At 41.3% G+C, this 14,733-nt stretch overlaps 1 protein-coding gene across 1 annotated transcript; it reads left to right on the top strand.

Moving 5' to 3' along the window:
- Window positions 1-12,249: 12,249 nt before the first annotated feature.
- Window positions 12,250-12,989, top strand: LOC124279473 (extensin-like). Its single transcript, XM_046715293.1, has 2 exons — window positions 12,250-12,271; window positions 12,448-12,989. The coding sequence occupies exons 1-2, from the start codon at window positions 12,250-12,252 to the stop codon at window positions 12,987-12,989; spliced, it is 564 nt and encodes a 187-aa protein (XP_046571249.1).
- Window positions 12,990-14,733: the final 1,744 nt, after the last annotated feature.

The following is a 14,733-nucleotide window of genomic DNA, read 5'->3' as shown; positions in this document are numbered from 1 at the left end:
TTAAACGGCTTAGTGCCATCTATGCGTCGTCTTTGTCCCCCTGACCCCCCCTTCCCCCAACCCCATCCTCTGGATCCGCCACTGAACCATACTCAATCACTCTTTCAGGCCCGCCATGTGTCGTGAACTGCTCCATTAACCAGATCTGTGATCGACCAGCAAGCGTCTGTATTACACGTAAGCTAAACTACTGTTTGTTACTCTCACATCACCTATTGCTTTTCCCAGATTGTTCCTATGATCTAGTATATGTTGGATTAATGTCCACTGTGGCATGGAAATTTGTAAATGTCTCCTTCCTCTGCAATTACTGCTGAACTTGCACACGTCATCATAATCTGTAAGTATGGTTCCATGTCATCATGAAAAGTTGTCATTCCAGTCACTTTGAAAGTAAAACAGGTGGGTGAACTTTGTTAAGAATGAGTTTCCAATGTTTTCATGTTCGGTTGAGACACGAAGTGGTTTCAACAACCTTGTAACCCGTGAAGATCCAGGTTAGAATTTATCTTCAGCAGCCCATGATTGTCGTAAGAGACAACTGACAGGATCTGGTGGTCAGACTTGCTGACGTGGTTTACACATCTCATCGCAAACCAATTGGGTACATTGATGCGCATGCTAATGATTCACAGACCGCCGCAATATATAGCGCCGCGGCTTTTAACAACAAACAAACATACCTTGTTTTTGTTGTATTGTAGTTGTTAACGAGTGTGCAGATAACACAGACAACTGCGACGCAAATGCAGTATGTGAAGATACGCCATCGTCTTTCGAATGCATGTGCAATTCGCCCCTTGTCGGTGATGGAACTGTTGGAAACTGCAATGACCGTGAGTAGAAGAACACCAGTTTACCCACATAAAAAGAATTGCTTTCTCGATAGATTACTGAGTGATTATTGCTTAACGATAAACTATAATTGTTTAAATTAGTCTGAAAACATCATGTATGTAATAATATGAGTTTCATTTACTTATTGATCTTTTAAAAGAATTGGAATTCTTCGAAACATTGTATAAATATGTTTTATAAATAGATCAATAGCACAATCACCAACGGCTGAAGTGATGGTGTAAGTCCAGCTGGGTCCATGAAGGAAGCAAAGGTATCGTAAGTCCCCAATAAAGGCACTGAGTCGGGTGATCTACCTTCAGCTGTTGGCGATCTGTAGCCTGTTATATATTGTATTGTCTGACTAAAATCCTAACTCACTCACTCACTCTTCTTTAAAGCAATCTTGCAGCCACGTGAACTCGGTCTTAAATTTTACATAATAAATTGATATAATTCCTTTTCTTAAACAAGTGATTGGTGTTATGAGCCTGGCCCAAAAAGGACCCGTACACTCTTTATCTCTCTAAACCACCGCACGCACCCCAAAGGGAGGGAACGTATGCTTTTGGGTTCTATTCCCATTTAAGCTTCAAGGTCAAACTGTTAAAACTGCTTGTTAACAGCCGATCCCTGTACCCTCAATACCGACAATTGTGATGGAAATGCTACATGTACACCTACAGCCAGTGGATTCAACTGTACGTGCAATGCAGGATTCATAGGAAATGGTGCAGAAGGAGAGTGTGTTGGTAGGTGTATTCAATACTGTCGTATATATCATAGCATAAGGTATCCGGGATAGAAGTGGTCTTCAGCAAACCATGATTGTCGTAAATGGCGACTGACGGGATCGAGTTGTCAGGCCCGCTGAAGCATGTCAGCGTATCCCAATCGCCAAGATAGATGGTCATGATGTCAAGGCAATACTTTATCTAGTCCAGACTTGATTATATACAGACCGCCATCATAAAGCGTTGAACAAGAAGCACACAGAAACATAGCATCCAACTACCATGAACACTTTATTAATGACTCGCATGACATGTGGAAGGTTGTTTTCGTGGGTCCAAAGTGGTACCACTTTAAGTTGTGGCTTACTGGTCGTTCCCCAGACATATATTGATCTGATATGACTGCAATACTGTTCAAGATGGTGTGCACACAGCTGATTCTTGATGGCTAGATTCCATACCAATAGACAAGATTGATGTCAGGCGACTCTTCTAATCAGTTCTGCTTCCTTGTTTCAGTGGACCCGTGTTTAAGCAACGATTGTGATGGAAATGCTACATGTACACCTACAGCCAGTGGATTCAACTGTGCGTGCAATGCAGGATTCATAGGAAATGGTAGGGAAGGAGCGTGTGTTGGTAGGTGTATTCAGTACTAGTGAATGAGTGGGTGAGTTTAGTTTTACGCCACGCTCAGCAATATTCCAGCTATATGGCGTCGTTCTGTAAATAATCGAGCCTGGAATTGACAATCCAATAATCAACAGCATTAGCCTCGATCTACGCAACTGGGATACGATGATATGTGTCAACCAAGTCAGCAAGCCTGATCACCCGTTCGCGTTAGTCGCCTCTTACGACAAGCATTGGTTACTGAAGATAAATTCTAGCCCGGATCTTCACGGGCATCTGGGAATGTACGAACTGTTCATACTTCGGAATACTGTTCAAGGTGGTGGTTAGATTCCATACCAATAGACTAGATAGATGTCAGGCGAATCTTCTAATCAGTCCTGCTTCATTGTTTCAGTGGACCCGTGTTTAGGCAACAATTGTGATGGTAATGCCACCTGTACACCTTTGGAGAACGGAGGATTTAACTGTGACTGCAATGCCGGATTTGTGGGCAATGGTAGAGTGTGTGCTGGTAGGTGCTTGCATGTTAAAGGAGCATTTTTGAACTGCGAATAGATGGCGTGAAGGAACATAACCTCACAAGGAAGGGTCTAAAGTAATCTCTTAACATTTCAGGTATAGTTAAGTACATTATTATCATGTCCAGTGATTGGAAGCTCTTTTTGTTTGCGGGTATTAAAATGGACTCCGTTCGTCCGCTCGTACGTCCGTGCACATTCGTCTTTTCCGGAGCAGAACTAAAAAACGTTTCAATATTTCTTCCCCAAACATGGCACATATATTGCTCTAGTGGTTTACGGGTGCCGTAGTTTTGGAATTCTGAATAAAATATTTTATGCGTGTCCATGGCCACAAGTTTTGACTTCGACTGAATTTGGTGATAATGCTCTTTTCCTGAGCAGAACGTTAAAACCGTTTACTATTTCTTCACCAAACTGCTCACATAGATAGGTCTGGTGGTGTAGTGGTGCCTTTTGGTTGTTTGGGATTTCTGAATACAATATTGTTTTGCGTTTCCATGGCAACGAGATTGACTTCGACTGAAACTGGTGGCAGTGCTCATTTCTGGAGCAGAATTTAAAAACCTTTCAATACTCTCCTTCCACTTTATATATACACGCCAAAACATTTGACATAATCATAACTAGTAGACATATTCATGAAGAGTATTTTGCCATAACGGGAATATTGATGACTTTGTCTTCTTTTTAACCGTATACACGACAAGGTGGCACAATTCTGAAGACATCAAAACAAGGCTTGATAATTTATTGTGATGAAAATGGACAAATGCGCCACGATGCAACAACGAACCTACAATTGAAAAGGCCAACACCAACAACCATCCATGTGGACATAGTGTCAACGTTACAGGATAATGATCTGTGTTTGCCATTGTTGGAGCTCAAAGGACTAGAGAGTCTTGAAAAAAGTCCAAAAGACCAACAGCAAGGAAAAGTGTGTTTTAAAATGATACCTTTGTGGCTGTCCAACGACTGACCACTCTATTGACATCTCTCATGAGGGTTTTGAGAACTATCATATATATCATAGCATAAGGAACCCGTGAAAATCCGGGTTAGAAGTGGTCTTCAGCAAACCATGGTTGTCGTAAAAGGCGGCTAACGGGATCGAGTTGTCAGGCCCGCTGACTTGGTTGAAGCGTGTCAGCGTATCCCAATCGCCAAGATAGATGCTCATTTCTGGCAATGGTAGAGTGTGTGCTGGTAGGTGCTTGCATGTTAACGGAGTATTTTTGATCTACGAAGGGGTGGCTTGAAGGAACTTAACCTCACAACGAATGGTGTAAAGTACTCCCTGTCTATGTCTAGTAGTTGCAAACTCTATTTGAACCGTATACACGACAATGTGGCAAAGTTCTGAAGACATCAAAACAAGGCTTGTTAATTTATTGTGATGAAAATGGACAAATGTGCCATGATGCTACAACGAACCTACAATTGAAAAGGCCAACACCAACAACCATCCATGTGGAAAAAGGAAAAGTGTGTTTTAAAATGATACCTTTGTGGTTGTCCAACGACTGACCAGTCGTCGTCACATATACACAACTATTGACATCTCTCATGAGCGTTTTGAGAACATTCAGAGAAATTAACTGGGCACAGAAGAGGTTTGACAGGACAGTGAGTGAGTGAGTGAGTTAAGAGTTTAAGTCACATCGGCAATATTTCAGCCATATCGTGACTAAAGCAAGTTATAATTATATCAACAATTTAAGTTAAATTATAAAATTCTGCCAACGAAGGACAGTAAAACAACTAGGGTATCACAGATATACATGTAAAACTAGTAATTAAATCTAAAAACTTTTCAACTATAGGGAACAACACAATATAAAAATAGGCTATAGACCGCCAACAACTGAAGGTAGATCACCATACCAGGGACCATGGGGACTTTGACAGGACAGGGTTCCAAGACTTTTGATACCTGATAAGAGTTGCTTTTGATCAGACTATGATACATAATACCATTATGACTGTTAAACGACTCACTACACGTCACATGGACACAACTATTCCCATCTCTCATGTAGAGATTTGAGAACATTCAGAGAAATGAACTGGGCATAGAAAAGGTTTGACAGCTCTGGTTTCCAATGCTTTTGATTCAGGTTCTTCACGTATCAGTTTGATTTGTTTGTTGTTTGATAAATATTTTAGTGTCAAAGCATAATTTTTATAATGTAAATTATCATTTAATAATTGTTGTGTTTAAAAGAAATAGAATTATTAGATAAATTAGATATTAGATAGATATTTTATAAATGGTAGTATAAATTAGCAACTGCGATTGTTAGTAGCTGTATCCTCAAAGGGGGGTTAAAGTATAAAAAAAAGAACTGTCCTCCTGAGAGGGTACATAAGTCCCAAAACTTTCAAAGTCAATTGAGCTCAACCAAGCTTTTTAAACGTAGAATATTTGTCATTTGAAATTATGGCTAAATTTCCCTACCATCGCAAGCGGCTCAGGGGATGGTGTAAATCCAGCTAGCGTCCATGCAGGTAGCAAAGGCCCATGGTCACTAGTACAGTGATCTACCTTCAGTTTCTGGTGATCTATAGGCCATTTTTATCTTGTCATGTCCTAAATCGTATGTACTTTTAAGTCACATGCTAGTTTTAAGTCTTCAACTGTAATATTCTAGCTCTTTTAATGTCCTTCGCAGACAAATCTTCAGATAGAAAATAAAATTTATTTGAATATGACCCTTGTTTGTCACGTTATGGATGAAATATTGCCAAAATTTTAACTCACTCAGTCATTTGTTTGTTGTTAAACGCCTAGCTCTGCAATTCTCCAGCTATATATGGCGAGTTTGGATCATAATCGAGTGATCAGCATCACGAGCATTGATCTATGCAATTGGGATACGATTACATGTGTCAACTAAGTCAGCAAATCTGAAACACAGATCTCCTTAGTCGCCTCTTATGACAAGCTATCCGTGAATATCCGGGTCAGAGTATTGATCTTCAGTAACCCATGCTTGTCGTAAGAGGCGACTAACAAGATCGGCTGGTCAGACTCGTTGACTTGGTTGACACATGTCATCAGTTCCCAATTGCGCAGATCGATGCTCATGTTGTGGATCACTGGATTGTCTGGTCCAAACTCGATTATTTACAGACCGTCGCCATTAAGCTGGAATATTGCTGAGTGCGGCGTAAAACTAAACTCACTCACTCACTTATGACAAGCTTGGGTCACGGAAGACCAATTCTAATCGAGATCTTCACGGATGCTCTCATTTGGAAGCAGACCCTGATATTGATGATAATCAATAACCACCGATAAGTGTTGGTTTCCCCACTATCCGCCAGAGACTAAACAACAACAATATTTAACCACCAAATCAATCAACGATGGCCATGATATTAGGCTGAGAAAAGTTACAAAAAATCGTACCATTTTGGAACACCAAGGCTTAAATGTCACCACAAAAGAAGTGCTGCCTAAGTTTCACGCTTTATGAAGATACTGCAGGATTTCATTTCTGATTTAGTAGTTATTCTTGTCTCATCTGATTATGTAATACACATATATGCTGCAGTTATATAGTTCGATGTAGCATGAAGACACTACATTTCAAATTAGCCGACCTTTAACGCTTCTCTCGACAATTTGTTTTAGTTGACCCGTGTGCCTCAAACTCGACTAACAATTGTGATGCCGACGCTACCTGTACAGCCACGATCGGTGCATTCAGCTGCACTTGCAATGACGGGTTCTTCGGCGTTGGTACAATGGGTAACTGTACTGGTAGGTAAACAGAAGATTGTATAATGATCCGGGTCTTTGAATGGCATTTTGAAGTAATACACATAAGGAAAAGACTTTTTATAGATGTCAACTTCTGTATTCTCATAATAACGAAGTTGACATTCATAAAACACTCTCTTGCTTATAATCATCCTGTTTAATTCACTACACCTTCTTAAGACCAAAATAAAAGATGAAATATGTCTGGCTATAACCTAGCAAACATTTATTTACGGCCTGGGACATTGGGACATTTCGTCAGTAATTCAGTAATGTATTCAATTGTTGTGTGTGTGTGTGTGTGTGTGTGTGTGTGTGTGTGTGTGTGTGTGTGTGTGTGTGTGTGTGGTGTGTGTGTGTGTGTGTGTGTGTGTGTGTGTGTGTGTGTGTGTGTGTGTGTGTCCGAGTGATTAAAGAATTCGCTCGTCAAGCCCAACATGGGCTACCATATGTGTGAAACCCATGGTGTTAACTGCCGTGATATGGCTGAAACATTACGAAAATTGGCGTATAACTAAACTCACTGATTCAATTGGGAGGTGTAAATACCCACAAGAGTACAAATCAACGGTAATAAGTCTTAGTCTGTATTTAGTTTTCCAGTTTGGCTGCTTACAAATCCACAGCCCTCCAAACCCTTCCATTTAAAGGGGTTGGTCAGTTGAATGTAAAACCTGTCTAACCCTATAACTTTATATTTGAAGCTTGTCCGTGACGCAACGAGCCGCTGCAGCAAGTCATCTTTGGCCTTTCAACCTTTGACCTACAAACCATGTAGCACATGTTAAATAAACGTAGAGGGCATAGAGGTGTCTTATCTTATTCTTCAGTTTCGTTTTGCTTGTTTACATAAATTCACTTTGGTCATCTAGCAATGCCGTTAAAGTGCAACGCCAATGACTGATTTGTTGATCATTTGTCAGTAAAAATCCTGATGCTAACACCAACTAACTTTGTGTTTTTTATGCTGCCGATTTTGTGGCTGCGATTAGCTGATAACATGTGCTTGAGGAAAGGGAACTCGCTTTTACGTGTGCCAATAGACATTACGTCAGTGTGTGAATGAAGGTCAACGAAGATTTTCGGAGAGTGCACTTACTTGTCTCACTCCCCTTTCAAGAGTAAACCACTCTCATACAGTTCTATTGACCATTACACTGCTCGTCATGCGTGTGTATGTGTTTCCCAGAACCTTCACGGGTCCAGGTGGTTCAGTTTCCAAATAAGTCACTCGTGCCACACTGTATAGAAGGCTTTGGTGCGATCAAGAAAGACAAATTTAACTTTATCATTCCTGTCCAAGTAATGATGAACTGTTTCCTTCAGTATGAAGGAGATGTGTATCGAGGATAATCCCTTTTGGAACACGCACTGCTGGTGATCTGGGAATGTTTTACATTCGTTGAACTGTGGAATTCTCTTGGTAATGACCGTTTCAAACGGGATGGCCTAAAAGTCTGGCCAAGAAATGTCGGGCCGGGCCGGGCCGGGCCACCGGGTAATACTAAAAATGGATTGCAGAATATTAAAACGAAACCTGCACATTTGGGTCGATAAACTTCCTGCCTTCACAAATCCATAGTTTGATTGAAAATGTATAGTTAATGGTGAAAAAACCCACACAACAACAATGACTACATACCGAGATTCCCGTAGAAAAGACACCGTCTTGTTGTTATGTGTTTTCCTTGATATGTCTATGAGGGAAGGTTGCTTACTTCTCTTAGCGTGTGACATCCGGGGGTCCTGGGCAGGAAATGACAGTGTTTTGACTGCTTCTCTTTCATTAATTAAGATATTGGGGTTCCCTAATTAACCTTTATTGTCTCATGCTGAATCAGCACAGGATGTTTATGTTAAAGAGACGTGGATATGGGCGACGGTCAACGGGCAAATATGACATGATTATGTATATTAAAAGAAATATTTGAAATCACAACATTTTGTTATATGTTATAAAGGATCAAACAAAGTATGCATTCACAAACACAAAAATTCTTATGTGTTTTCATTGTAAACAATACCAGCCCAAATCAGATAGGGGCGGTGGGGTAGCCTCGTGGTTAAAGCGTTGGCTCGTCACGCCGAAGACCCGGGTTCAATTCCCCACATGGGCACAATGTGTTAAGCCCATTTCTGGTGTTCCCCGCCGTGATATTGCTGGAATATTGCTAAAAGCGGCGTAAAACCAAACTCAGTCAGTCAGTCAGTCAAATCAGATAGCCAGCGCGTATGCATATGCTTATATTTAATAATACACATGAAACACAAAATGGTATTATATCTACCGAAATACCACTTCATAAAGTAAAGTAAAAGTGGAGCCGCTTTCTCTCTCCATTCCCAACGATTTAGGAAAAAAAAGTCCTCGGAAAACAAAATCCGCAATCAAAAGTGTTTAGTCTCTGTTCGGCCCGACTTGGCCCGTGCTGTCAAAAACAACCTAAACTCACACATGTATCTTGAAATGTGTTTATATCCGTAGATTAGTGTTATATCTACCTACATATCACTCCACAGAGTCTCAAAGCGTAGTATTTGAAGCAAACACCTTGCTCAAAGTGAAGCCCTATTTTCTATACATTCTCAACAAAGACACAGTATCACAAGCGTTCGGTACGCTCTCAAAAACAACTTACTCCCCACACATGTATCCTGATTTGTGTTTACATCCATAAATTAGTATTATATCTACCTAAATATCAATGTGTGATGTTACAAAATGCCACATGTAAAGATAACTGGTTCAGTAAAGTGAAGCCCTTTTCTCTCCCCATTCACAACATCAAAAAGTGTTCAGTCGCTGTTCGGCCCGACTTGGTCCGGGATCTCAGAAACAGCTTAAACCTCACACATGTATACTGATTTCTGTATATATCTATAGAATAGAGTTATATCTACCTAAATACGTCTTTATGAAGTCTCAAAGCGTTTTATTTGAAGCAAACATGTTGCTTAAAGTGAAGCCCTATTCTATCCATTCTCAACAACCACATAGTATCACATGCTTTCGCTCCGGCTTGGCCCGGGCTCTCAAAGACAACTTAAACCCCACACATATGTCCTGATTTGTGTTTAATTCCATAGATCAGTATTATATCTACCTAAATATCACCGTGTGATGTTACAAAATGCCACATGTAAAGATAACTGCTCCGTTAAAGTGAAGCCTTTTTTTCTCTCCATTCACAACATAGCCTCAATCAAAAGTGTTTAGTCTCTGTTCAGCCCGACTTGGCCCGTGCTGTCAAAAACAACCTAAACCTCACACATGTATCTTGAAATATGTTTATATCCATAGATTTGTATTATATCTACCTAAAAGCCGTCTTTATACAGTCTCAAAGCGTTGTATTTGAAGCAAACACGTTGCTTAAAGTGAAGCCCTATTTTCTACACATTCTCAACAAAGACACAATATCACAAGCTTTCGGTCCGGCTTGGCCCGGGCTCTCAAACGCACCTTAAACCTCACAGATGTATCTTGAAATTTGTTTAAAGCAATAGATTGGTATTATATCTACCTAAATACCTCTTTATTGAGGATGTATTTGAATCTAACACGTTGCTTAAAGTGAAGCCCAGTGTTCAATCGGGCTCTGTGCGGGCTAATGAAATTGATACACCTGTTAATTACACCAGTATCCAGCTTGCTTAATTGCCCCTTGTCTAATTGCAATCAGCTAGGTGTTGTGATTCAATTAACATACTCCATTGTTGCCCTTAATTACCGTTCAGGGGCCTTCAGTGTTATTGATTACTTCACCGTTTCTTCATAACGTTTATCACAGTATGGGGTGTTATCATGTTCCAGAGTATAAACATCAATGAATACTAGTTCCGATACAGATGGCAGGCTGAAGCTATTCGTGATATGATTTCCACATATAATTAACTTAATAAATATCAGAAGATATTATACCCAATTATATGACATGAAATGCTTGAAAGAGGTGGGTTTGTTTTTAGTGGTTCAGAATACAGGATGTTCTCCGTACAGTTTCCACAGTATAAACATCAATTCATAATAGTACAGATATAGATAGCCGACTGAAGCTATTCATGACATGATTTGAACATATCAGTAATTTAATAAATATCAGAAGGTATCAGCTAAAATGACTTGCCGTACAAGATGTTATGGTTATATAATTTGAACATACGAAATTATGAAAACACATCCACGGCAATGACACTGTGTTGCCCAGCTCAGGCTCGGGAGAATATTGTTTTCACTGTGAGAGCTTTGCCAAAGGTTACTCGGAGATGCCGTTTCCCGGATGTTGTAAACTTCAAGCGTTTCAGATAATCCTGTTTTCCTGAACACGCATACAGACAATAGAAGTATTAGAGAGAGCAGTGGGAGAAGTATGTTTTCATTAAATCCACAGTGTCTCGCCTAACTTTCTCCAAATGCATCCATATAAAACTGGCCGAGCTGGGCAGTAGCAGCATCCATTCATTCATTCACGTATCATATGTCATTGGAGCTGGACGTACTGGTCTCGCCTGGTACGCCCCACACCATCATCGATACCCCATTCAAAATCATCAAGCCTACACCCAATCTACTCTCCTCCTCTCAACCTCAGACACCCATATCAGCAAAGCGACCGGGCTTCCCTACCCCACCGGCCGCTAGCCGCGGCCACCCAAGCTGGGACGAGCAATCGCAAGTGTGCGCCATTTTCCCATTGTGACTTTGTGTAAATAGACTATCTGTATATAGACATTCAAATAATCAAAAGACAATTTCCCCCAGTTTATTTTGTTCACCTTTCATTTGTATATATGTTCATTTGCAATTTGTTTTTATCATACCTATATATTGTTTACATACCCAAACCACCCACCACAGCCCACAAACCAACTCTACACCCATCCCTCCCCCTCCCCACGCATCATGGCCTCCCCCTACCCCAACTCATCCCTTTTCTCAACCCCTACAAAAGACTTCCCGCCACTTACATCCCCCCACTCAGTTGACCCAATACCAATAAATTTCGGAATCGACCTAGAAACTATCCTTCCTGCCCTCCAAACCACAACCAATCCCTCCAACCCCCCCAATCTCCAATCACTCAAACTAAACCCTCCAAAACAGCCAAAAGACCACATATCTCACCAAACGAAAACACCCAATCTAATAAAAACAATGTGCCCAAGAAACACCCCCACCCCACCCCCAACCCAAACCTATCAAACACATTCTTTTAGCTTTCGCCATCAACTCGCACACACCTCTCAACCACACCTACTCCATCAACAAATTCGCTCTATGCCTCCAACAACAACACATCCAATACAAATACATTAACAATTGTGGCCGGGGGTTCAAAATTACATTTCCAGATAAACAATCCCTCACAAAAAACACCAAACACTCACTCATCGATGGCAAACAAATAAGCTGGCAGCTGCCACGATGGCAATCATCCATTCAGGGGGTTATCCACATTGACGCCAGGGAATCACAAACAGATATAGAAAACTACATAGACATTGCAAACACTATCCCAACACAACCTAAAATCACCCAATACCGCACAATCAATAACAAGCAACCCACCATGTACAACTCAAACACCCAAACAACCTTCCTAACCTTCGACACCACCACACTACCCATTCATATCACATTTGGAGCGCTATCATACAAAGTTCACCCCATCAGGAAAAACCCACAACAATGCAGATACTGTTTCTCTTACACACACACAACCAACACTTGCAAATCACCAATGTTATGTCCAAAATGCGGGTCGGACAGCCACACAGTAGAAGAATGTTCATGGCAAAAATATTGCATCCACTGCGACACATACGGACACACTTCAACACAAAATACATGCCCCATCAAGCAAAACCACATCCTCAAACTAAACAAACACATAAAACACCGACCTGCCAAAACCAGCACGCATTCCACTCACATATCACTCTCTCCTCTCAGTGTCTTCCTCCACTCCATCTGCTAATACTACATCCATCTCCATCCTCAGCCCCCATCCCCCCTCAAAACCCCCCAAACCACGCTCCATCCAACCCCCTCCAAACCTACCTACCCATCCACCACCCACCAAAACTAACTCCCCTGCACCCACCCAACCATGCACAAAACCCACCAAACCTAAACAACCACTCCTAGCCACCCCACCCCACCCCCAAATCCCGCCCAAACACTGCCCCACCACCCCCAAGCCCACTAACCAACCCCCACCTACAAATACCACCCTCCCCAAACCACCCACCACCCAAGCTATCCAACCCCACCTCCACACAGCCAACAAACACACTGCTCCCCCGCACAAACCCAACCTCACGCTCACACCACAAAAATTAAATCAAAACCTCAACAAGCTCATAGAATTCATATCTGCAGCCATTCTACTCAAAGCTCCCACAGCTAAGAAACTTCATACCCTCGCCCACAAACTCAAACTCTACCACAAGGGTCTAGCCAGCCTCCTTATCGCCATCAAAAACCTATCTTAAACCTCATCAACCACTAAGCTGCCCTAGCCACCAACAACCTATTGCAAATTATGCCCCAACCCATGGTCTTTACTAATCTACTGCTACAAATTTCTGCAACCATGGCTATATTACAGTGGAACTGCAACGGACTCCGAGTACATGGGCATGAACTTAAGGCACTCATCGCCCAAAATAAAATCTCCCCCCAAATAATCGCTCTGCAAGAAACCAAACTATCACCTAAAAACGCCTTCAAAATACCAGGCTATATTTTCATTCGGAAAGATAGACCTCGGCCAGTAAATATCCCAGGCCCCCCTGCCGGAGGCCTGGGCTTTTTTATAACAGAGCAATTAAACTATACCACTTTTGATATCCCCACCCAAGATCTAGAAGTCCTGGCTATTAAAACAAAACTTAATAATAAAGAATTTACCATCATAAACGTATATAGAAGACCCACCTACATAATCACTACTACTGATTTAGAAATACTATCCAAATTCATAAGCCCATATACCATTATCCTCGGAGATTTCAACGCTCACCATCCACTGTGGGGCACTAGACCTTTCACCAACACTAATGGGACTCGTCTTTCCGACTGGCTGGACAAACACAACCTAAGCACACTTAACGACAACCAACCTACAAGATACCCACTCTCCCACCTACATTCACCCACAGCAATAGATATTACACTCACTACACCTAAACTTACACAATCTTGTATATGGGAGGTCCACAATGACACCTGGGGCAGTGACCACTGCCCCATTAAAATCACAATCACATCACACATACCCACCCACACCACACCCACCACCACCCCACCACAACCACACACAGAACTACGATTCAACATTAAAAAAGCAAATTGGAGAAAATTCTCAACACTTTGTAAACAAATAGACACCACAGCCATTTTCAACACAGACATAAACACTTTCAACACAAACCTCACTAGTACCATACTTGACATCTCAAAAAAATGCATTCCAACTTTTCGATATAACCCTACACAAAAAACAGTCCCTTGGTGGAGCACAGAAATCATCAACGCCAGAAAGGCAAGAAAAAAGGCCCTTAATCAATCAAAGAGGGACCGTTCGAAATTACATTTGGCAAAACTACTAAGAAATAAAACTAAGAAATTAATAGAGGCAGCAAAAAATGACCATTGGAAACAATTCTGTTCCACCCTTAAGCTAACAAGTCGAAACTCTAGAACTATGTGGAAAAAATTTAACGCCATTAAGGGTATTTCCCAAAAAACTATTTACCCAAACCTTCCGGACCTAGCCACAAATAAAGACAGAGCTAATGCATTTGCTGCCCACCTCTCGGCCGTCAGTAGCTCCACCAACTACCCGCCTTCTTTTCAAAACACCATGAAAAAGCAGCCCCCATACACCCCACAACCACCACACACAGATTTACCTATAAACAAAATAATAAATATACATGAACTCCAATCTGCTCTCAGAAACAAACAGACAGCCTCAGCCCCGGGTCCAGATACCATTACATACACTATACTGAACAAATTAACACCTAACATGCAAAACTTAACACTTACCCTCTTTAATCATATCTGGACCTCAGGTACTATCCCAAACACATGGAAAACAGCCAAGGTGGTGCCAGTTCTCAAAACAGGGAAACCTAAAAATGAGCCTGATTCTTATCGCCCTATCTCCCTCACCTCTTATCTATGTAAAACTTTAGAAAGCATTATTAACCACAGGCTCAAACACCTCAT

The sequence above is a fragment of the Haliotis rubra genome, unplaced genomic scaffold (assembly GCF_003918875.1).
Source record: "Haliotis rubra isolate DU_JTF1 unplaced genomic scaffold, ASM391887v1 Scf250, whole genome shotgun sequence".
NCBI lineage: Eukaryota > Metazoa > Mollusca > Gastropoda > Lepetellida > Haliotidae > Haliotis > Haliotis rubra.
The sequence above is the reverse complement of the archived record's forward strand: the minus strand, read 5'-3'. Positions and strand labels throughout refer to the sequence as shown.

Coding starts and splice junctions, on each gene's coding strand:
- LOC124279473 (XM_046715293.1), top strand. CDS start 12,250: ATGCGGGTCGGACAGCCACACA. Junction 12,272..12,447: donor GCGGGTCGGACAGCCACACA/GTAGAAGAATGT, acceptor CTCTCCTCTCAG/TGTCTTCCTCCACTCCATCT.